At 38.1% G+C, this 24,639-nt stretch overlaps 1 protein-coding gene across 1 annotated transcript; it reads right to left on the bottom strand.

Moving 5' to 3' along the window:
* Positions 1 to 104: 104 nt before the first annotated feature.
* Positions 105 to 10,569, bottom strand: crip1 (cysteine-rich protein 1). The gene is made up of 5 exons (XM_038293361.1): positions 10,411 to 10,569; positions 1,806 to 1,900; positions 1,199 to 1,256; positions 936 to 980; positions 105 to 830 (listed from the first exon to the last, which is right to left on the bottom strand). The coding sequence occupies exons 1-4, from the start codon at positions 10,448 to 10,450 to the stop codon at positions 940 to 942; spliced, it is 234 nt and encodes a 77-aa protein (XP_038149289.1). The 5' UTR covers positions 10,451 to 10,569; the 3' UTR covers positions 105 to 830; positions 936 to 939.
* Positions 10,570 to 24,639: the final 14,070 nt, after the last annotated feature.

Genomic DNA, 24,639 nt, shown 5'->3' with positions numbered 1-24,639 from the left:
AATCTTCTAATTCTTAACATAACCAAGTCTAGCAATTCATTTGAAACAGCTGTAAGCTCAAAAGTAGCCTTTATCTTGAAGCCTTAATAACATGCATAAAAAAGTCAAAGAAAAGATTATTTTATTTCAAATGGCCTCCTAAATCTGCTCTTTCTCTAACTTCAAACAGCGACTGATAAAGAAAATGAGCATCAATCACAATAAACAATTGAATGAGAGGATTGTCAAACATTTTCTGGACGTTCGCCATCTGGAAACCAAACAAGCTCGAAAAGTGGAATGTATAATTGGGTCGAGTGTAAACTGTAATTATTCTGTCCTTATTAAAGATGCCGATGGAACTCATAAAAGGAAAATCTCGTTTAATTACCATTAATGAAAGAACAGCCTCTGGCGGTGCCATGTCCAGAGTTTTATTTTTAATAAACTAGGCTTCAACATTAAAAAAGTCATATATATTTTATGACAGTGCTCTACTATAATTGTCATTTGATGCGAAACTTTGCTTAAGTGGAAAAACTGTCAGAACTTTTCTTTACAAAACAAACAACAAAAAAATCCCACAAAATAAAAAAAAATCAAAGACACAAATTTCATAATGTTTCATTGGAAAAGTGGAAGCCAAAGGACAATGTCACCATGACTTAACATAAAATTACAAAATAAAAACAAAACCCAAAATGGCCTAAAACAGGTCAAACAAAAGCAAATGCATTCAAATTGGTTCCCCGCATGGAAGCGAGCGATTTGTTTAGAGGTGTTCCATTGTCTGAGAGGTTTGGTTTCTTCAATCTTGTTCCCACAAAGCGTTCACGCCGCGATGCTTCGCCCTGCAGATGAAGCAAAGCAATCTCAAGTTACACAGGTCCAAGTGCAAAGACAAGTCTTGTTCCAAGGAAGTCTATGCAAATGGCATGAAAATATGGGGACAGTACCTGTCTATTTGTAGGTGTGGCTCTCGGCACCACCACGTCCAAACCCTAAATGACAGGAAGAAATCCAGACATTAGGTTTTAAAAGGGCAATTTTCAGATGTAAAACGGGACACCATAGTAACAGGAATGTTAAAACTTTAACAGTCCTGTGGTATCTGACAAATATTACCTGCATTTATATAATTATATTTACAGTTTGGGACTGTTTTTAAGAGTTCAGGGGGTGACTAGATAAAACATGATTTAAAGAAATGATGGATTACCTTTAGGTCCAAACATTGCAGCATAGCAGGGTTTGTTACAGTACGGCTTGCCTTCATGCTGTAGGAGGAAAAAAACACATAAAACAAGTTATTGTAATGGTATAATGAGGCTAAGTCAAATTAGATGTTGATTTAATTCAAGCTGTTGATTATTTTTTATTGTAGGAATGCACAATGCACCTCTCAGAACTTATTTGGGTGATTCCTGTTTCTGGAAATTTTTTAAAGGCTGACCAACTGCAAAAAAAAAAAAAAAAAAGCACTACTACACTACTTTTTTATTTATTTCTTATTTTAACAGATGAAATTGTTTTGAATCCAACAAAGAAATTGAGAGATTCCAAGTGCCCTTCTCTTGTATTGAAGATATGCATATAAATAATGTCTAATATTGCTAAAACTTTTAAACTAACTCATAGTTTTACTTGTTATGGTTTTACATAATTGACTGAAAACAAGATGGGGGAAAAAATATAATTTCCTAGTTCTTGATATTCCAATCAGCAATTAAAACTAGTAAAAACATCGGGGGCATCTTTTTTTAATAGTAATCAAATTATTTGTAAGAGTCACAGCTTTTATTGAAATTTAATTTTAATTAGCTCACCTCCGCATGTGAGCCAGCAGACAGCGTCTTGTTGCACTTCTCACACTTCAGACATGGCCTGTGCCAGTCCTTCCCCAGTGACGTCACCCTCTCAGCTGCAATAACACACAAAAAGGAGAGAAATTAATAACAATCGCAGAATGACCTCTGCAACAAAGACCTGCACTGTCGTCTGGTGAGGAGATGGGAGCCGCAGAGTCCGGCTGCAGGGCACATGAGCTCATGGAGCTGGGAAGTTTTAGTCTCGTGTCTACTTTAAACCACAAAGATGAACTCAGTGCAGATTTGCCTCATTGAAGGCGATAGCTTAAGAGCAGCCTTTAATGCTATCTTAGACACTATTGGCTTTGTTCAAAATGTGAATAGTCCCACGCATTCTCATCTTCATACTTTGGATCTTGTGCTGACATACGGCATAGAATGTGAAGAAATAACAGTATTTCCTCACAACCCTGTCCTCTCTGACCACTTTCTAATAACCTTCAGGATTACTTTAACAGAGTTCTCCTCCCCCAAAAGAAGGTTCAATTTTAGTAGATCTTTATCAGATAGTGCAGTTATAAATTTTAAAGAATCTGCTTCACTTTCTCTCTCCTCTGTGTCACTGAGCAGTGCTGCAGAGTGCAAAAGCTTAGCTTATTCCCCTTCACAGGTTGATGATTTTGTTGAGGGGGTTGCTAGTTCTCTGCGTATTGCCTTAGACAACGCAGCTCCTTTGAAAATGAAAACCGTTAAAAATAGAAAGCTTGCTCCTTGGTTTAATGCAGAGCTGCGTACTTTGAAGCAAAATGCTAGGAAACTGGAGAGAAAATATCGCTCCACAGGCCTGCGAGAGTCCTTCCTAGTCTGGAAAAATGGTTTACTGCTGTATAAGAGGACCCTTTGTAAAGCAAGAGCAGCATACTTCTCCTCATTAATAGAGGAGAATAAGAATAATCCTAGATTTCTTTTTAATACAGTTGCCAAACTCACCCAGAGCCATAGCTCTGTTGAACCGTCCATTCCACCTGCTCTTAGCAGCAATGATTTTATGGGATTCTTTATAAATAAGATTGATCTTATTAAAAATAAGATCATAAGCACTCCTCTATCCGCGATTGTACCTGAGGTAGTCATGGAATCTGAACCGGGTTTAGACTGCTTTGATCCAGTTGAACTCTCTGAATTAGCAAAATTATTGTCTTCATCTAAGCCTTCAACTTGTATGTTAGATCCAGTTCCAACCAGGTTATTTAAGGAGGTATTCCCTTTGATCTCCTCCTCCATTTTAGATGTGATTAATCTATCTCTGTTACAGGGATATGTACCTAAAGCTTTTAAGATTGCTGTAATTAAACCTCTGCTTAAGAAACCGTCTCTTGACCCAGATGACTTGGTCAATTATAGACCTATATCCAATCTTCCTTTCTTATCCAAAATTCTTGAGAAAGTAGTTGCCAAACAAGTTTGCGATCACTTCCACCATAATGAACTTTTTGAAGAGTTTCAGTCTGGCTTTAGAGCTCATCATAGCACTGAAACAGCTCTGGTGAAAGTCACTAATGATATTCTCATGGCCTCAGATAATGGACTTGTATCTGTGCTCGTCCTGTTGGATCTTAGTGCTGCATTTGATACAGTTGACCATAATATTCTTTTAGAAAGACTTGAATATTTTGTTGGAATTAAAGGAACAGCACTAGACTGGTTTAAATCTTATCTATCTGATCGAATTCAGTTTGTTCATGTTAATGATAGATCTTCAACACGCTCAAAGGTTACCTGTGGAGTACCACAGGGATCAGTGCTAGGACCAATTCTCTTTACTTTATACATGCTCCCAATTGGTAGAATTATTAGACAGCATGGGATTAATTTCCACTGTTATGCTGATGATACCCAGCTATATCTGTCTATAAATCCAGATGAAGCTAACCCATTACATAGATTACAGGCATGTCTTGAAGACATAAAAACCTGGATGACTCTTAATTTTCTGCTTCTGAATGCAGACAAAACAGAAGTTATAGTCTTTGGACCAGAGTCTCTGAAAAAGAAACTGATTAGCCAGTCACTTCATTTGGATGGGATTAAACTGATTTCAGATAATAAAGTAAAAAATCTTGGTGTTATTTTTGATCAGGACCTGTCATTTAAATCCCATATCAAAGAGGTTTCTAGAATTTCCTTCTTTCATCTGAGGAACATTGCAAAAATTAGAAATATCCTGTCCAGGGGTGATGCTGAGAAACTAGTCCATGCATTTGTTACTTCAAGGCTGGACTATTGTAATTCTTTACTATCAGGAAGTCCACAAACTGTAGTTAAAAGCCTTCAGCTGATCCAAAATGCTGCAGCCAGAGTTCTAATGAAAATGAAAAAGAGAGATCATATCTCTCCTATCCTGGCTTCTCTTCATTGGCTTCCTGTTAAATCAAGAATAGAATTTAAAATCCTCCTTCTCACATATAAAGCCTTAAATGGCCAAGCTCCATCTTATATCAGAGATCTGATTGTTCCTTATGTTCCTAACAGAGCACTTCGCTCTCAATCTGCAGGTTTACTAGTGGTTCCTAGAATTTCTAAAAGTAGAATGGGAGGCAGATCTTTTAGTCATCAGGCTCCTCTCCTGTGGAACCAACTACCAGTTTTAGTCCGTGAGGCAGACACCCTGTCTACTTTTAAGGCTAGGCTTAAAACTTTCATTTTTGATAAAGCTTATAGTTAGGGTGGCTCAGGTTTTCCTGAGCTATCTCTATAGTTATGCTGCTATAGGCTTAGACTGCTGGAGGACATAGGGACCCCCATTTCATCATTCTGCTTCATTCTCTCTCTGTTCTCCTATTCTGCAGAATCTGTTAGTTCAATCTCTAACCTTCTGCTCTCTCTGCTTTTCCTCAGAGTAGCTTTGCCTCGTCTGTTCCTGTTTGGCTGTGACGTCATCCTGGAAAAAAACATTAGCTGTGCTGCTTCTATCAACACCCTTGTTAATAGATGTTGGAGATCGGCCTGTTTTCCAGTGTGGTCCTGTTTCTCTGACCGTGACTGAGTGGATGTGCTCTCTTCGTCCTCTGGCATGGGAGCTGCCTTGGAGCTCGTCTGCCTGGCTGTGTGTTTCCTGGACGGGGCCGCCTTTTACAGCTGCTTTTTGTATCTCTGCTTCTGTCTCCTTGAACCCCAGTCGGCCTCGGCAGATGGCCGCTCACACTGAGCCTGGTTCTGCTGGAGGTTTCTTCCTGTTAAAAGGGAGTTTTTCCTCTCCACTGTCGCTACAAGCATGCTTAGTGTGGGGGATTGTATTTGAGTCAATGAGTCAATGCAATCAACTGGTTTTCCTTAGATAGAAAACTTTGTATCAATTTGACTGTATGATCTGGTTGAACTGTAAAGTGCCTTGAGATGACATGTGTTGTGAATTTGGCGCTATATAAATAAACTGAATTGAATTGAATTACTGTTAGGTGTGGTCGAGGGGCGGAAAAAAGACAGACTGTCCCTGAGGGAATCTGTTCTCCTTTTGCCTCATAAAGTCTGATAAAACTTTATCAGTTGTGGATGATCTGTGAAAAACATCCACCCAGGAGAACTGTAAAAGAGGGAAGAAATATAGCAGAACCGCCCTGCATTATGGATCTGCCTTAGAACTGACAGAGCTTCAAATGCATTTTCTGCACTCATGACGGGAGGAGAAGTGAGACAGAGGATTTGCATCCACTAATAAAGAAAACATGTTTTAGTGAGAACGCCTTTATCGGAAAGGAAATGAGGAAAGCAGAGCTGCGGCTTTTTGAAAACGAGGAGCTAATGGTTCCATCTAGATGTAGATGTAGATTTACATTATGATTTGGAACTTAACTATTTATGTTTAAACACCAAGATTAGATTAAAACCAGGAGTCGCCAGTTGAGGTGAAGAAAGAGAGAAACGCTGCTGGAAGGAAATGGAAGGATAAGAAATTTTATTGGAGTTCTGTCCTGGTGGGTAAAGTAGCTTCAGGGCAGATTTTCTCATTTTAATTGGTAAAATATTCTAAATGACTTAAATCTCCCTCAATCTTCCTGTATATAGCATTAAGGCAGAGGTTCCCCTCCCCAACCTGTTGCTGTGCACTGCTGGTCAGCTGGGAAAAGGTTGCTGCACTTTCCAAGTTCACCAAGACACAAATAAGTCTGTTTAAAAAAAAAACATTCAGGGACGTGAAAGAGAGCGCATCAAGGCTGAGCTGCAAAGCAATCGTTGCTTTTCTATTTTAGATCAAAGCAACAGGGGCTGGGTGATTTTTATCACTAGTGTTACAAAATAGAAAAAAAATCAATACAATAGCAATTATCTGTTGCTATACATGTTTGTTTTGGAATGTTTTTAGTACATAGCATAATTTTAATCGTGTTTTCTTTGCACCCAACCGACACTCATCCATGGCATGACATAGATAATAGATAGAAAACATCTTGGATTATTTAATACCTCTTAGAGATCAGAGGTGACGTTAAAGGAACAGCTCTTCTGCATCTACAAATGTCATTTATATATGAGTATATATTGAAAAAATAATCTTGGAGGCTGAAAAAAGATTTTTAACATGGTTTATATGTTCTTTTTATTTTGATATTTGCAAATAGTCCAAAGAAAACTCCAATCTCTTTCCTAATGCTCAGTAATGCCTGTGGATACTGAAAAGAAGGGGAATCAACCACAACATCAGGCAAAGCCACTAGCCTCCAAACATACACATCATGTCAGGAAATGAATAATTTTGGCCCTAAAAATAACCGACTGTAGCAAAGGATTACATGTAAGCCATGAGAAGTATGTGTAAGAGTCTCCTGAGGTGGGTCAGACTCTTGAGCCAAGTCTAGGAAAACATCTCAACTTAAGGCGGTGGGGTTTTGGACAAAAACGCCCAGCCTGTGCAAATCATTATTTAACCTCCGATAACAAACCACTAGGTAGGGTAAACAAGAGGGCTAGCCCAACAAGATAAACAGGGTCGACTCTAATCTGCTGTAATTATGCTCATTTTATCTGTCTGATAAGGCCAACTGTTATGTTTCTACCTGATAAAATGAGGATTAAATGAGGTATGAAAGACTGAGGACAAATGATCCCTTTGGATTTCTGTATCAACCCTCATTGCCTGGAGCAATGTGGAAGCAGTCCAGTATACACAGACACACGAAACTCACAAGAAAAACGTCATCAGCTGGTTAACCCTTTGGTTCATTCCATCCCAGCAAAGATTAATGAAGAGACGTTGTCAGAATCGGTTGTGCAAAAAGTCTAATCTGGTTTAAAAAGGGATACTTATAAGTTAACATCATTCTTCATCCTTTTATGTGTCCTAATTTGGTGTTAATCCAGATTAGGTAGTTGGTAATTTGAGAGGGACCAACAGCAAAGTGAACATTTACTGTCTAGAAAGAAGTCAGGAGACAGTTTTGATAAGAAAAACGTTTAAACTTTCATCATATTTGCATTTGGCGGTAATTTACATATAAGGAAATGATTGTATACACAGGAAATAGGAAGTAGGAGCTGTTGCACCAGTGATCCTCCTGTTAGGAACACAACAACAGAACATGTAATACATTTTTCGGTAACTCAAGTAACAAAAACATTAAACCAAGGGGCGATAAGAATTATAAACTGCAATCAAAATGTTGATTTTCATTTCCATCAGACCTTTGACCGAAGACGCTTTCTCACGATTTATTTTTACAGCCCGTTTTCAGCCTCCCCTGTGCAGAAACATATGCTTCTCACTGTGAAGTTTCTTTGCGAATGGGACTGTTTTAAGAACTACAAGAGTGCTTTGGTTTAGTCGAGGTTTGAAACAATTAATTTCATTAATTGTAATAATCGATTATTGAAATAATCGTCAACTAATTTAGTAATCGATTAATAATTAATTGGAGTACAGACTATAAAATATGCCTTTAGCACCAGAGCGACCTATTAGAGCAGCAATTATACAAAGATTGTAATAAAAATACATAAACCTTTAGCATTTAAGATAAAAACATTTTTCTGTCGGTTTATATGCTGTATCCAGAACTCCTCAAGCGGAAAAAAAGTTTGTGTTTTATCTGGTTTAAATTGGCAAAAAATCTTCTTTGGGAAACCTTTCGCTATCTGATCATTACATGAATAATTGAAAAAACAAATGATAGATTACACGATTTGCAAAATAATCGTTAGTTGCAGCACCAGTTTAGTCCCTCATGGACTAGCCCTTCTTTTTCAACCTTTTCTAGCAAACTAATCTGGATTTCTCAATGAAATAAATAGATAACCAAGATTGTTTTCTACTGCAGATAAGATATAAGTTGTTTATAAGTCTTTTTAAGGCTTCTTCCTGTTTAGGGCTGTTATAGTTATCCAAGGGCAATTAAGAACAGACCCATAACCGTCAAGATAAATAACTCATGTGGGAAACCAAGCGGAGCTCATTTTTGTGGTTCTAAAAAATTCTCCTTCACTCAATGCCTTAGGGTAGACGAAAACACTCCCCATTTGGCTCGGCTGAGGTATTGCTGCTAAAACGCCGACATTTTGAAGAGCTTCCAACAAGAGAAAAACATTCTCCTGTTGTTGGATCTCCATCATTCAGGCAGCGGTAGCTTGATTGTTTCCATCTGAGCATCAGCAATGGGAAGATGTGATAGAGAGGCCGTTTATATAGGAGATAGGAAATTAATTTGGACACTTAAAGATAAATATGTCTGTTTTCAAAAAGAATGAAAAAGTATTGTTTCATGCTTTAATCCCCTCAGCTATGAAAGAGAACTTCCATCATGGAGGCAGACTTAATGCTTGTTCTGTTCTGGCAGAAGCTGACTGGTTTGATTATATTGGAAGGAAGGGAAAAGATTAACCATGAAGGAGAACAGAACGACTGGCTCAACGATCACACAGTCCAAACACTTGGCTTTGCGCTTTTCTTTGGCTTCCACGCCACTTTGACCAAGAATGAAGCTGCTGGTGGACAGAGACAGAAGAAAAACATGGAGTCGGCGGGTGATTAAATTCAGCTTTGCCCGGGGCATCTCGTGGGACACAGAATAAGGGAGTAGTTTACAAAATCAGAAACCTACTTCCTCTGCTCTGCTCATTACTCATGGAGCTTAGATACGGTGAAGGATTGGGTCCCTAATCAGGCAAAGATCTTCCAATCCAAATTAACCTCATAATGAAAAAGCTCAGAGGGCAGAGAACCCAGAGACTGCTGCAGCACAAATCTATAGAGTTATTATTATACTATATATACTATATTATACTATATATAATCACTATTATACCTTTTTCACAACTATGCTGCATTTTCTGACTTATTTTAGCCCAAAAGATTCCAACCTCAGAAAAATACATGGTCGTTATGGAGATGAATCCTTAAAGAGAGAATTCCAAAAAATTTGGAATTATGTTTTATTAAAGCTTTATAAGGAGTTAATATCTATAGTTTAGTTAAATCCTCATCACATCTACATCATGTGGAAAGGTACGTGAGGTAGAGGGCGTACCACCGCTTATCTTCCTGTGTGAAACTTGTGCAGAGCAGGGAACAAGAAAAGGTTTTCCGGTCAGAGTAACGGTCAGATATAAAAATGAAGCAATAGAAAAAGCAAATATTTGACAGCAATTTAAGGAAAGAACTATTTTGTTGTTATTCCACTTTGCTTTTCTTTTGCAACAGACATTTTCTCCAAATGGATGCACTTCTTATCTTCCATTCACAGTTCATATAAAAACATAAACAGTAGTGCCCAGCCCATGATTTCAGTTTCTAAGACATGTGTGAGTTAATTAGTAAATAACCACCCAACGCTACGGTGAATAGATCTTATGCACATTTATGAGACTGGAAAGGGAGTCCCCTCTTTAGGCCCCTTTCTAAATAACTTCTTGGTCCAACAACTCTTGTTTTATACAAAATAAAGAAATCAACTGGATTATGTTGCGCAGGTCTGATGTCATTTACTTTTAAAAGAGGCAAACAGAAAGATTGTGAACTATCCATTTAACATCTATCTACATCAGAGGAGCATAAGAAAGTGAACTCAGAGACTCTGTCAGATATCTTGTGACTAAATGCAATTTTTTCTTAATTTAAAATCAAATCAAACCTGCAGCTGTTGGGCGATTTTAATGAATTACCATTTAAAATGAAGGAAAATAACTTTTCATTTGCAACATTTACATCAACCCCTCCACATATGAATATTTCCATTATGTTTTATACATAAAACACATGCAACTCAGAAGTAAATAAAACATTTTTAATTAAATGGCTACTATTAGGTTAATCTAATCTGTTATCTCTTACTATAACTAATGTTCAACATAAAATTTATGCTTTGAATTGAATGTGCTGAGCGTGAAATACTTGTCTCGTTCATTGCTTAGATGTCAAATGCATAAAAAATGTACATAGATTTTTATTTTGGTAAAATTAAATATATGTGGAGGTTTTTTAAATTGGTTTTTAAAACATGTGTTGCATTTTTCGTTTCATTCAGATTTCCTGTTTCCTCATTTGAGCAAGAAGGACGCACATTTTAAGCAACCAGGAAATAAGATAGATCTAAAAGTAGAGGAAAAAATGCAGAGAAAAAGGCATAAATCTTACCGAAGTAAACCTCCTTCTGGCACTTGGGGCACTTTGGCATCTTGCTGCTGTTGTGTTTGTGTGTAGGAGAAAAGCAGGTCCTGATCCTTGGCCACCTGTCAGATCTGAGCAACCACGCCTCACTGCAGCCAGATGTGCGCTCCCTGCTGCATTTATAGAGGAGAGGAAACGCTTCTACTCAATGCTTGCTCTCTCTCTCTCTTCCTCACAGTGGGAGAGGCCTCAGCCACGCTGATTCTCATTAGTGCAGAAAACAGAGCACTTACGTTAATATGACACACAGCTTCTATGCAATACTTAAAGGAATAGTACACCCAAAACATGATTAGCCTTCATTTTCTACTCACCTCCATGCTGAACAACACTCTGGAGTACTTTTTTGATATCTCAAATGCATCTGGAGATCTGGGAGGCTTCTTGCTGTCTGCTGACATTCAAATAATGGAGGTCCATGGCGCCCGAGACAGAAAGGTCCATAAAAGTCCACAAAAACGTGTCAATATTCCTCCATACTGCTCGTCCAATGTAATCCAAGTGTCCTGAGTGGGTAGCATCCAGAATTTACTCGAAACGAAGTCATTTAGAATGTTTTTAGAGCATAAACAGTAGTGTATAGGATTTCCTAATAGCGCCCCCATGCGCGCTCACGATTCTACGGAAGCCGGCAGACCAAACCGGAAGAAAGTGCGCATTCAGCGTCTGGTCTGCCGATAATGCAAGCGTAGAAGAAGAAATGTGCTGTTTACCTGTGCAAAGAAAGAAACAACGAAAGAAAAATGTCTGAGGACTTCAGTGTTGAGGAAGAGCATGAGTTCTTTGCCGAGCTGAATGCGCTGGTTTGGTCTGCGGGCTTCCGTAGAATCGCGAGCGCGCATGGGGGCGCTATTAGGAAATCCTATACACTACTGTTTAGGCTCTAAAACGTTCTAAATGACTTCGTTTCGAGTAAAATCTGGATGCTACCCACTCAGGACACTTGGATTACATTGGACGAGCAGTATGGAGGAATATTGACAAGTTTTTGTGGACTTTTGTGGACCTTTCTGTCTCGGGCGCCATAGACCTCCATTATTTGAATGTCAGCAGACAGCAAGAAGCCTCCCAGATCTCCAGATGCATTTGAGATATCAAAAAAGTACTCCAGAGTTTTGTTCAGCATGGGGGTGAGTAGAAAATGAAGGCTAATCATGTTTTGGGTGTACTATTCCTTTAATCACTGTTTTATCTATCTTTGTTTACACTGAATGACTTGTAGTGCAAAATGGCGCAAACTAAAAAAAATCTAAATAATATTATATGTTTGATTCTATTTATTAATCTAATGTGTAGCGCTGCAACTAATGATTATTTTGCAAATTGGTTAATCTGTTGATTAATTGATTAATAATCAGATAGGATCCTGAAAGGAAATATTTTATAAAATCAAACTATTTGAAAGTAAAACTTTTCCACTTGAGGATTTCTGGATAGAGCACATTAAAGGTATAGTGGGGGATGCTCTTTTTTAGGGTGGATCATCAAAATAATTGGTCCTCCTAATTGTCAATCATTCTGGTGATATGTTGACGTAAGTCCGTCCTACGCGCTCGTCTCCATTTTCACTTACCGGTGGTGAGTCTGACATAGTGGAACAATTGCAAATCTTCTTTTGGAGAGTAAGCTTGTATGCAATGGCGTAACGTAGGGTTGTCAAAAGTATCGACACTCAAAAAAGTATCGATACTGAAATGTTGTATCCGGATACAATACTCGTTTTTAAAAGTATCGATACAGTGCCACCACCAGTGGCACCTAAGCAGTCATTCATCTAAAGTGCAGAATAGAGGACAATGCACTTTCTGAACACTGTGTGAGTGAATAATTCTGAGCACTTTTCAGTTTTAGACTTTTTTTGTAAGCGGTGCAGCTGCTGAGAATATTTTTTGTTTCTTAACTGGTTTGGCTAGTGTCATTGTTATGTGTGCAAAGCCAAGGAAGGAACACTTAATTTTAGTTTTGTAAGTTTTTATCAAGCTTGCTTTATATTGTTCACAGCAATCAACCTCAAAATATTGTTCTTATTGTTTATTGTATTTATTTATTGTATTTTATTTATCAATGAAAATATTTCTGTTGAATTTTGGAGTCTTTGTTTTTTTTCTTGTGGTATTGAAAATGGTATCGAGTATCGAATATTTTCCTTAGTATCGATATCGAGTTGAAAAGTTTAGTATCGTGACAACGCTAGCGTAACGACACAACAATAGGCCCATAAGCAATATAATCTGGGTGGGCCCCATATGAAGTACAACACCCCGTTTACCCCCAACCGACCCGAAATGTGCCCCATCATTCTTTACCTTCACTAGACATGGATATAGTTTAGTATATTCTGCTGTGAAATGAGTCTTATCAGGCTACCTTTAGCTTCACAGCCCCCCTCCTCACCCACCTCTCTCCATTCATCTCCTTCACTCACTGTAGCACCAATGTCCTCCTCTCCATCTTTGGTTCTTGGAAAGAATGTGTTTATTTTGGGAAGTTTTTTCCATTCTTCCAGCAGCTCTTCTTTGCTTTTGCTTTTCTGGAATCTGCTCAAGTACCTCTTTTTGGTATCCGTCGTCGCTAACACATTGTACATAACAGTTATGGTTTTAATCTACGCTCTGGAATACCCATAATTCCAAGTCGTATTGTAAAAATTAAATACTCCAATACATAGTTCTTTTAGGATCTTTATTGCGTTTTAAAACATACTATATGAGTTTATTTTTTACCAACCGTGTAATGAACTATACACAGTCTTTAACATAGTAATTAAAAATACCACTGTCTGCTTTGCTATTGGCGTCGTGTTTAAACGGCTCACCATTACATTGAAATCTGGGTTGGGGTATAAATAAGGTTCGGCCATTTATATTAGTATCAGGTTGGTTGAAGAGGAATTTTTTGCACCATTATATCTGCAAAGAGACGTCCTAGTCCTCAATTGAGTAGGGGGCCAACTTGGTGTCAGTGACGGGCCCCTAAGAAGTAGGGGGGCCCCTAAGCAACTGCAGTCTTTGATTACCGATAATTATGCCATTGCTTGTATGAGCGATGCAAAGAGCGGCTTTTAAACAGAGGAGGAGAAATGGGCTTGGGCAAGCTCTCTTGAGCTATACCTTTAAGAGACAATAAAAAGAAAAATCTTAATTACAAAATATTTACGTTTTTTTTGTTGTTGCAATTTTGGTATAATTGCTGCCCTAAATGGGTCGGTCTGTCAGGCATTTTTCAGAGTCTCTATACTCCAGTTAACCATTAATCGATTACTAAATGATTTGACGATTGTTTCAGTAATCGATTAATCACGATTAATACAATTAAATGTTTCCGCCCTACTAATATGCATGTTTTCTAGTTGGGAGAAAGTTGGAGCACAAATTAAACCCACACTAGGATGCGGAGAACTGGTAGGACCCATAAAAAACAAAAACAAGGACCCTCTATAAAAGGAAAGGTAACATTGTAAATGTTTACTCCACAGTGCAACACTAACTGATATTTTAACATTAACCCTAACCAAAATCCATTATTAATGTGTTAGACTATATAAAATAATATCTGTCTTTATAGCTTTTATGGTCTATTCTTTTGCCTATTTGTTGCTAACACTAGTGTGGTATAACTACCAGCAGGTCAAAGGTTATTATAATATCCAAAGGTTTTGCACACCCTGATGCGTTGACGTTTGGCTCTATTACTCCTAACTCCATGGAAAGGTAAGATGACTGACCTTCAGCATACACAACGTTGGAATAAATAGAAGAAAATCTGGCAGTGATTAAACAAAGTCCTTTTCTTTTATTCATATTAGTTTGCAGAGTGACTAATGATAAGGACGGCTTTCACTACGCTCTGAATGGGATGGATCTACGTCTTTGTTAGATAAACAAAACATGTAATCAATCACGTCTTCATTGAACATTCCTGTTTATCCATCACCAGTCTGGGTGAAAGGAAAGTGCAGGAGGCTCAATAACTTTAAACATTTCTATATCAGAAATATAGGTTTGATTTCACTATGTTTGCCATTTAATGGTAAACTTCTGCAAACCTTCATCTTGTGGACACGCTCTCACATGATTTAAAATATAATGTTTTATGACTACAAACACTTCCTGATCCGAAAGCTTAGCACATCCTGATCACGATGATGCAGCATCTCTACTGAAGGTGCAGCTTTTTACGTTAAATACAATCACACCTTTAAAGACAAAATTGATATTTTAAGTCTACTTTTTAGTCCAACATGTAACTTTTCCAGGGAACTTATTTTAATGACAAGTTTTTACTCTTTCTAAGGTAGTGACTCTGACTGTTGTTGAGAGGATAGCTCCAAAGTGAAATAATGAAAGTTTGAGAAAAGAAAACAAAATTAACAAAATTAAGGAGCTTAACTCAATATAACAGTGCCACCTGAAGAACAAAAAGTCATGTCATAAAATTTTCTTATGAACATTTTGTCACGTCAAAACTCTAAATTTGATTTTTTTCTTTTAATCTTTCTAATTTTTTAATATAATAATCTAAAAATTGAACCATGCATGTTGCTTTAAATTTATGCAAGTCTTTCATGGCATATTTCCACAGCTCAACATTAATCAGACTTAGATTCAGCCTGGATTTCTGGGCATTTAGCTTTACCTGTATTTCCATCATCCCTGACCAGTTTTAACAGCCTTGCTGCAGAACAGCATCCCGCAGCATGATGCTGCCGGCACTGTCCTTGTTTCCTATGATGTAAGCAAAGGAGAGCTGGACTGGAGCCAGCAGCCTGCTGCACAGCTGCTGCCTTGTTTCTTTGTAGTGAAACAATGCAGAAAATTGACTGATTATGTAATGGTGACTATGTCATCAGCCTGTGGGTTGAAATCAGTTCTGAATCTGATCTTTGTATGTAATCATAACAGCAAATATCCATAACTTCCGACACCAGATTGGGCTTGTTACTTTATCTGTGGGACAGGAAAACTGCTGTTACTCAACAAGTTTTATTTCATATAGTGTGGGATAGGTTTGCTATGGTTACTTTTTTACATAGCCTTTGCCTTACACACACACACACACACCCACACACACAGACACACACCTTCAGAACTGAGCTGCCCTCTGCTCCACCTGAATGACTTTTAAAAGATAGCAAAGCAATGAATCTACCATGGTAACCAAACAGCAGTAGGTTTGGTTTTCCCACCTGTTGAGTAAAATAGAAATGACACACCTTGTATGTTGTTTTTTTAGTCTTCTCCTAAAGAAAGTGCTGAGGTCATATTATGAAACATGTCAATATGAATTAAAAAAAAATGCCCCTTTTTAAGGAAGGATTATCTGAATGACTGCAAAGAGCAACAACAAACCAACAAATGTTGCTTTTTTATTTTTTTGCAAAGAGAAGCACAGGCATTGTCGTCAAAAAATGAAATTCGGCCTGTTATAAAAAATGCATGATGACAACCACTCCTTAGAGATGCGGTCATCCACCTTAGCTATCATTTGTGCTGACAGATTAACTTGATTGAGATTTATTACAGTATTCAAAATCCTTGGATTAAGAGGATAACCATATAGTTTTTTTATTGGAGGATTTCCTTGGACGACAGGAAGAAACTCTGGACTCCTCATTAAAGAGGCCTCTTTCAGCCACCCAGGTGGACGGGTGGAGTAAGGCTTGGTTTTAGGAGTTGGAAGTAGCCCGTGCCAAGGTTTCAATCCAACCAGTGAATCTGATGCATTGCTGTCTTATAATAACATCTTAGAGGGATCTTTGCGGCCCTCCCTTAAAATTAGGGAAGCTTAACATGGCCGTTGCATGTTTTACATCAGCAATCAAGTACTGTGTTTGTCCTCCCAAACCTCTGCCACATGAAGGCATCAGTGTACACAGACTTAAACAGAACTGGAAACCATTCTCTTTAAAGGTCATTTGCTTTTAAAGCTGCTTTTCAGAGACTCTAAACATTACGTCCTTGATGTGGTGGTCAGAATCAGTGTCATGTTGGTTTGTAGCTTTTGCACCACATGCAGAATCAAACAGAGAACCAGTGAGTTTTAACGTTTTATTTATAAAAAGAACCTGGGAGGAAGTCTGAATGCAAAGAACTGCAGGAAGTCAGTTGAAGTTTCTGGTTGGTCTGAGGAGAGAATGCAGACTGATCAGGAAGGAGATGGTTGATGACAATTGATGAGTGATTGATTTGATTTCTTGAGCAATGAAGGGAAGACAGCAGGGATCTGTGGGGGTTTGATTAGCCGGGTTTGCAGACTGTAACCCAGAGGTCCAGGAGAATGTGAGTGAGTGATGAAAACTGAGAACTGCTGCACACAGGTAGGAAGGTTGGAGAGAGACTAAGGTTCACTGGTTTGCTGGAACAAAAACAGAGGTCACATTAAAAGAGATTCACAACAAGATTAATTTCAACCAGAAGGATATTCCTGGTTTAGGTCTTTGGCTGGTATATAATCAGGGGTAATCATTCTGTGAAGAGATTTTATCCTTTGCCTCGTTTTTGATATCAAGTCAATGTGAGCCCAGCCACCAGCAAAGATCTTCTCTGTAACAAGAAACTCACTCACACTAGAACAAATCAAAATCCCAGAGACCCTAACAGAAAGCTTATTACAATCAACCTGAGTAAGACAGACTCCTGAATGCTAGTTTTTATAAATATGCAGTTGTTTTGATTACTTTCATTGAAATATAAAAATAAGATATGTGGATTTGAGATAGCTACTATTTAACATATGCAATCTTCTAGGTTTTAGATTTTTAGCAGCAATGAGGTTTGCTTGATTGGGTTAATATAAGTGTTCTGCATTTTACCTCTGAGTACATTTATCTGGCAGATATGCTCATGGTAATTTTACATCCAAACTGTACAACAAGATGAACCAGAATTTTTACTGTCCAGGAGCTATTGATGGACAGAGATGTACAAAACCAATTAGGTACTAGTTATCACAAATACTAGATAGCAATCATCACTACTAAAGTTAACATAGGGTGAGATTGCTTTGGATACATCTTTACATAATTAAATCAAACCTCCTTTAGAAATCAATAATCCACCCTGTTTCCCATGGGATGGACAAAGCATGGATTTAGCTCTCCTCTTTTAGTCGAGGCCAGCTGCTGTCTCTGCTGATCTGACTCAGTCTCTGCAAACACTGCCTACTAATTCATTCAGCTCTCAAGAAGAATATATCTACTGTCTTACATTTGTCATGAAGATTAACCCCTATCTATATCAAAAGTCCAAAATACCCTTTATTGTATCAGATGGAGCCAAAAATATGCACATAAACACACAAACATGTAAAATTCAGTTTATATTCGCATTTTTAGAAAACTGACTTGTATATTTTGACTTGCCCTAAGCAGCAGAACGGAGAAAAAAATTTAATGTCTCAGGATCTGTATAAAGTTTAGTGTTCTACCTAAGATCCTTTTTACAACAAACTCTCTAATTTAGTACTTTGAACTTATTCATTCTTCTTTCATTGCTTTGGTTTATAAACAACACGTCAGGATATGACCTTAAATGCCTCCATATGACTTGCTGTTGGACAATTATATGAAGATTTTATTACAGACCAAGCCAAGAAGGAAGAGGAAAAATAGCCAGCAGATGGTTGGGTCAAGATTGGCGTACAAAAATGCACGACTTGCACAATAGTTTCCACTTTATGCAGGCTTTATACCTCTTCTCTTTCATGGCTGTTTAGTTCTCTGTGCTGTGTTTTCATGTTCTAGTCACATCTTTCAAACACATGCAAACTGTGATCTGAAATGTGTGAATTTACATGATCCCTATGGACGATAAGGCAGCTTTAGAGGAAATGAAACACGTCTCAATGTTATTATTTCATGTCATAAACGAAATGTTACCTCTGAGTATCAATAATACCTACACGATAATAAAAGGATAACATTGGTCTGTGGAAACTTTCAAAAAGTCCTTGCAGAGCAGAAAAATGAGCCGAGTTAAGTTCCTGCTTGGGCTCTCAGAATAACCTCATCCCTGCTTGTCTGCATGTATTCTGAGTATTTGTGGAGTTGATGTGAGCACCACTATAAATAGATGCACAGATGGACCACAGTCCCTGATGAAATGGGATAAAACTGACGGTTCTTGGCGGTTCTTTGGTGAACTTGATCATCTGTTATCAAACATACCAATTTCTTTCTTCTACATGTTGTTTCTAAAAGAAACACACAGAAATGTTACTTGGGACTGATGACTAGCTTAATTGTTCAATCCATTCACCTGTCTAGCTCTGCCTATTTTCTAATGACCATTCATCTGTGCCACCTGCTCGAGTCTATATTTAATCTGCCTGCTCCCAGTCATCAGTGCCAGATTATTTGAGCCTTTGGTGAGAGTTCTCTAGCGCACCTGATTGTGTTCTGATTAACTGATCCTGACTTGTTCTGCCTTTGGACCTCCAAGCCTGCCTGTTCCTGTTCTGATCTGTTTGCCCGACCCTCTTCAGACTCGTGCTGGATTCTTCCTGTTAACCGAACCTAGATCTGCTTTCTGATAACGCCCTGGATTTCCCTTCGGTACCTCCTCGGATCTCTGATTTTCTGGCTCAGACTCCTGTGAACCTCTTTGACACCGGCTTTCGCTTCATCGTCTGGATTATCCTGCCTTCCTTTTTCTGCTTGGATCTGATCTCCTGCCAGTTCTGCAGTGTTCAAGGTTTCAGTTTCTGGGTTCGGCTGTAATCCACCTGTTTCTCTGGGCACAGACTGAGACCAGGTTAGTGACTCATGGGTTCGTAATCATCCTCCGTCAGATTTACATGGTCACTAACCTGAGTTTTCCCTCTGCAGAGGTTCCTGCCTTAAGATGTCACTGCAGTTACTGTAGATCCTTTGTTTTATGATAAAATATATAATATAATAAATAACGGTCTGTCTGTCTGTCTTGAATTCTGGGCTCCTTTGTTCTGAGCCTTGACAAGAAACCTTAACTACTGGTAAAAAAGGCACCAACACAGCACACTACTTTAAAGGTTTTAGCAAACCTCAGGTGACAGAGGTGGACTGGCAACAGTGACTGATGATCTGACTATGTGTGAATGAGCTAAGCTAACCTCAGCTACGTATAGCAAGGATTGTTTGGTTCAGTTGAATTATGGAATGCTAAAAGGAGAGTAAAACAGCTCAGGAACAACAATGGGAGAGCTGGTTTCTATGGCAATGAGAGGAAAAGCTGCTAAAAAAATATGCACAGATTAAAATGATAAAACAAAACTTTGTTTCAATAAATGTCCCTTAGCAAGCTGCAGAGAAATCAAAGTTTTTTTTAAATCCATCAGGATAGTTGGGAGTGTTGGCCTAGTAGGTTAGGTCAGTGCGCCCGTGCTCTATTAGCCGATTCGATCCCCACTGCTTCTATTCTGGGTTCCTGAGCAAAACCCTTAACCCCACACTGCTCCCGGGGTGCCACACAATGGCATCGCGCTGCTCCCCAAGAGGATGGGTTAAATGCAGAGGTACATTTCTCCAATGTGAGGTCAATAAAGTTCAATTATTATTTCTAAGCTTCTTGCTTAATAATAGCTTGACTATCACCTGGCTACACATAAAATAAGCAAAACCAAACGTATGGTTGTAAATGTTCTTTACAACAGAATAGGCTGCAGGTAATCAAGACCTTTTTCAAAGGGAGAGGACTAATCAACATGAGTGGACCAGACTTTAAGCACAAAGGAATGAGCCAATACAGCAATATCTATAAAATATTAATGACCACTGGATATGGCAAGAACATAAATAAGCAACATGGAAATGGAGATAACACAACCACAAATGAAAACCATAACCTAGCACCCAACGATCATAACAAAGGATGCAACCCTCTCTCGACTGACAGCCTCATTGTCTCACCCTCAGCTTGTGACACTGTATGAGCTGAGTGGAAAAACACTGGTACGTCTGTGCTTTGCAGTAAATGCTATTGGGATCTCTGCATTCATTCCATCAATAACGTACGGTACATTTCTTCACTTTTAGGCACTAAAAGGAAACATGCAGCGGAAACCAGATATCCATACTGTGACTGGGTTGTGTAATGCAAACATATTTCTTTTTCCTCAACCGTGTCTCTTTAATATATATATATATATATATATATATATATATATATATATATATATATATATATATATATATATATATATATATATATATATATATATATATATATATATATATAAAAACTATAAAAACTATAATTATTGCTAAATTTCAGAGTAATATGTGATAGATTATTAATATTTGTACTTTTTCAACATCTAGAATTTTACTGTTTTAAACTACATGGGGAAATCCAGGATAATAATAATGTAATGTTGGCTTCTGTTAAAATAGAATAGAAGCAAAATGGCAAATGGAAGGATCCCGATGTTCATATACAGCTTAAAAAAAGATAGAAAGAAACAAAACAGAATTTTTATTAAAAAGTTGATGTAAGAGTTGATAGGCTGTACACTTTTACATCAAACAGAAGTGACTCAGTAGTGTTAACACCTTCGACACATAATATCCTACTCTTTGATTTTGGGAAAATCAGCGGAAACCTACCAGGATATCAGTAGTAGCATTGGGGACCTTCATGTCTGACTTATCCTTGGGAACAACTTCCAGATGGTGGAAGGTGCCATGTTCAACCTTTCACACTGTTGCATGCAAGCATAAACAGCATGGGAAAGTCCAGTCATCATTCAGATCAGGAAAGAGACTGGTTCTGTGTCCCAGAGATAAACACATTCTGGTCCAGACTGTGTATCAATCCCAGAACAAAAGCAAAAGACATTGTGAAGAAGCTGGCTGATAATAGTCACCATAGTGACAATATGAGCTTTAAGGCCACACAGAAAGGAAGAATCCAAAACAACAAAAGGAAAAGCATAAAAATGGTTGGAAATGGCTCAATTATCAATTTTCTTACATTTTCTATGAACTGATGAAACTTAAAAAAGACAATGAAGGGACGTTTCAAATTCCATCCAAACTTTTGGAGTACGGCAGTGGCAGCATCGTGTTGTGTGGGTGTTATGCTGCTAGAGTACAATGTGGAAATTCTTAAAAACCAGTCACAGATTTAAATCTTGCTAACTTTAAGCATACTGGCAAAATAAAATAGTTTTATATCAAAAGCCCTGATTTTCTGGACAGAGCAAGACAGCTTCCAAACCTGACTGAGGGATTTTATGGGAACAAAGGGGCCAAACTGACCTCAAATAAGAAAGGTTTAGCCCCATTTAATTTCTGAAGTACCTTTCCTTACAGTGTGTGTTAAAAATTATGCTACGTGGATAATTAAAGGAAGAAATCTCACAATACAAAATAAAGTCATGCAGTGCTGTATATTTGAGATAATTAGATATAACATATTATTAGATATAATAAAAGAAAATTACAAGTGGAATACAAAAAACTATGCATGTACCTGTATCACCTTAAATCCCAAAAGATGACAAGCATTCAGCAACTTAAAAGCACATGTAGTCATTTGTCTTGCATCACATCATTTCAGGGAGCTTTATTCTCCTTCATCTTGTCAAATTATTCTCAGCTTGTTTCAACATACTTAGCCAACGGTAAGCATTTTGTCTTTGTAATGTGTAAAGTTGCTTCCCATGACTGCATCACTCTTGTTGGACTATTGTCCAAAATCTCTAATGGGACTCATGTTTGTCTTGGGTCTGTAGTAGCTATTGGAGCCCATTCAAAGCAAACATGCTCATGCATGTGCTCACACTTATAAATGAGTGTGCAGCAAACACTGCTGGCTGAGAAGGGGCATTTGAAATGTGCATGGGCACTGCAGAGGAGGGCAGGAAACAGCTGGGGATTGTCAAGACCAGTACAAGACTACAGACAAAGCTGATACCAAGGGTTAAATAAAAAAAAAATGCAGGCATGTTGTGAAAATTCAAAACATTATTTTAACCCACTGAACTACATTAAGCTGTTTTCATTAAAGCTCATTTACTGCTGTGGCTGGCAGGGTGTCCAACTCTTTAACTAGAGAGAAAATGTCAGGCAAATAAACATTGTGGTGAGCTGCTATTTCCTTAGCAACTTATAATTGTTTATCAGAATGGTTGTGTCCACTGCCATGGCAACAGAATACTCCTCAATAACAGGAAATTGAGAGGTTGAATGATTCAGAGAAAATTTCCTCTTAAAGACAAAGGAGCAAATTTGTACGTAGGTCAAACTTATTTTTAGATACTTGAGGCAGAAAAAGACATAAAGCCAAAAGTACATCATATACAATATTTTGCATACATACTGAATATAAGTCAATTAATTGTGAAATTTATATGTTTCATTAGTATTTTTATGAGCAATAGAAAGAAGCACATGATTATAAAGCTAAAGTAAAAAGAAAATAATCCAATGCTTTCACTGTTTTTACACATAAAAGTCATAAGTAGTAGTGTAGTCCTGGTTTTCTGGCTGTGAATAACTAAGTGCTCTCTTCATCCTCTGACATGGGAGCTGGCTTGGAGCTTTTCTGCCTGGCTGTGTGTTTCCTGGACTGGGCCGCCTATGGAGCTGGTTACCAGTTACGTTTTGTATCTCTGCTTCTGTCTCCTTGAACCCCAGTCGGCCTCGGCAGATGGCCGCTCACACTGAGTCTGGTTCTGCTGGAGGTTTCTTCCTGTTAAAAGGGAGTTTTCCTCTCCACTGTCACTGCAAGAATGCTTAATGTGAGAGATTGCATTCGACCCAATGAGTCGATGCAATCAACTGGTTTTCCTTAGATAGAAAACTTTGAATCAGTTTGACTCTATGATCTGGTTGAATTGTCTCTGTAAAGTGCCTTGAGATGACATGTGTTGTAAATTGGTGCTATAAAAATAAACTAAATTGAATTACAAGAACACCATTCATGCAAACACTTTCAGAACAACCGTTTACAGCAGTTAAGACAGTATCTTTTACATTCCCCTCCACATGGGACCATGTGTGAACACCAGATTATTGTTGCAATAAAATCCTGACTGCTTTAAGTTTTCGACTTTTACTGGACCACTTTAACACTTGAGCTAGCTGAGCCATTCAGTTGTAGTCCTGGTTGTATGTTTAGGGTCATTTCCCTGCTAAAGGTTAACCTCCGCCTTAATCTTAAATCTGTTGTAAACTAATTTTATTCGTCATCTCATCAGCTCTCACCAGCTTTCCAGGCCTTCCTGAAGAGAAGCATCCCCATAGCATAATGTTGCCACCACCATGTCTGAGCTTCTTCTCTTTTTTTCTGAGAGGAGGGGGCTGTCCAAACTTACATCCATCATGAACAACACCTTTCACCCTCTGCCCCGGCCTGTAGAGGAGCTGAGCAGCTCTTTTTGTGAAACACTTTTACATCCTGTTTGTAAAAAAGAGCGAGGTCATTCATTCCTGCTGCCACCAGACTATAGTGTAATGTGCAATTACTATTTGATACCAATAAAATGTTTCTTTATATTTGATAACTAGTGCAATAGTTATATAGAAAAGTACCCATCTATATAAATACCCATGTAAATACCCTGTGCAATAACTCTGTATAATAATCCTGCTATATATTATTTACCTATTGGCAGATATTCTTCTAACTCTTAGCTTATTTTCTGATGAATGTGCTTCCTCTATGGTCTGTCAGTTTAGCTGGATGGTCAGGTAGAACACAGTTACGTCATCCATTTTTGGTAGATGCCTTGAACTGAGCTCTATGCAATTGTAAAAGGTTGGACTTTGCTTTTAAGACTCAACACTTCCTCTCTAACTCTTTCTGGTGGTTCCCTCTGTTCTTAACGATGCTGTTTGTTCTCTCGTGTTCTCTAACAGACTTCTAAGGCTTTCACAGAATGATGGATTTATACTGAAATTGAATTGAACACAGTCTAATTTGAACTCACTTCTGCAGGGAGCCATATGTTCAATGTGTAGAACAGAGATAATCTAAAACACATCCTGTTATGAGGTGAAATACCACTGATGGGGAGCAGATAGCTGTGTCCTGCTCCACTGTGAAAGTGAAATGAATTAACTCTCATGGTGGAGCAGGGACAGAGCAGTACGGGAGATGACTTGGAAGCAGGAGTTAGGATGTGAGTCAGGTTTCCCAGAGGAAAACCACCTGCCCATCTCTAGGTTGATGTCATAAAGGACAATAAAAAGGGTCACCTTCATGGAGCAGATTTCAA

The sequence above is a fragment of the Cyprinodon tularosa genome, unplaced genomic scaffold (genome assembly GCF_016077235.1).
Source record: "Cyprinodon tularosa strain WSP-4 unplaced genomic scaffold, ASM1607723v1 ctg325, whole genome shotgun sequence".
NCBI classification, from domain to species: domain Eukaryota; kingdom Metazoa; phylum Chordata; class Actinopteri; order Cyprinodontiformes; family Cyprinodontidae; genus Cyprinodon; species Cyprinodon tularosa.
Note: the sequence above shows the minus strand (reverse complement) of the source record. Positions and strands in the feature narration are given on the sequence as shown.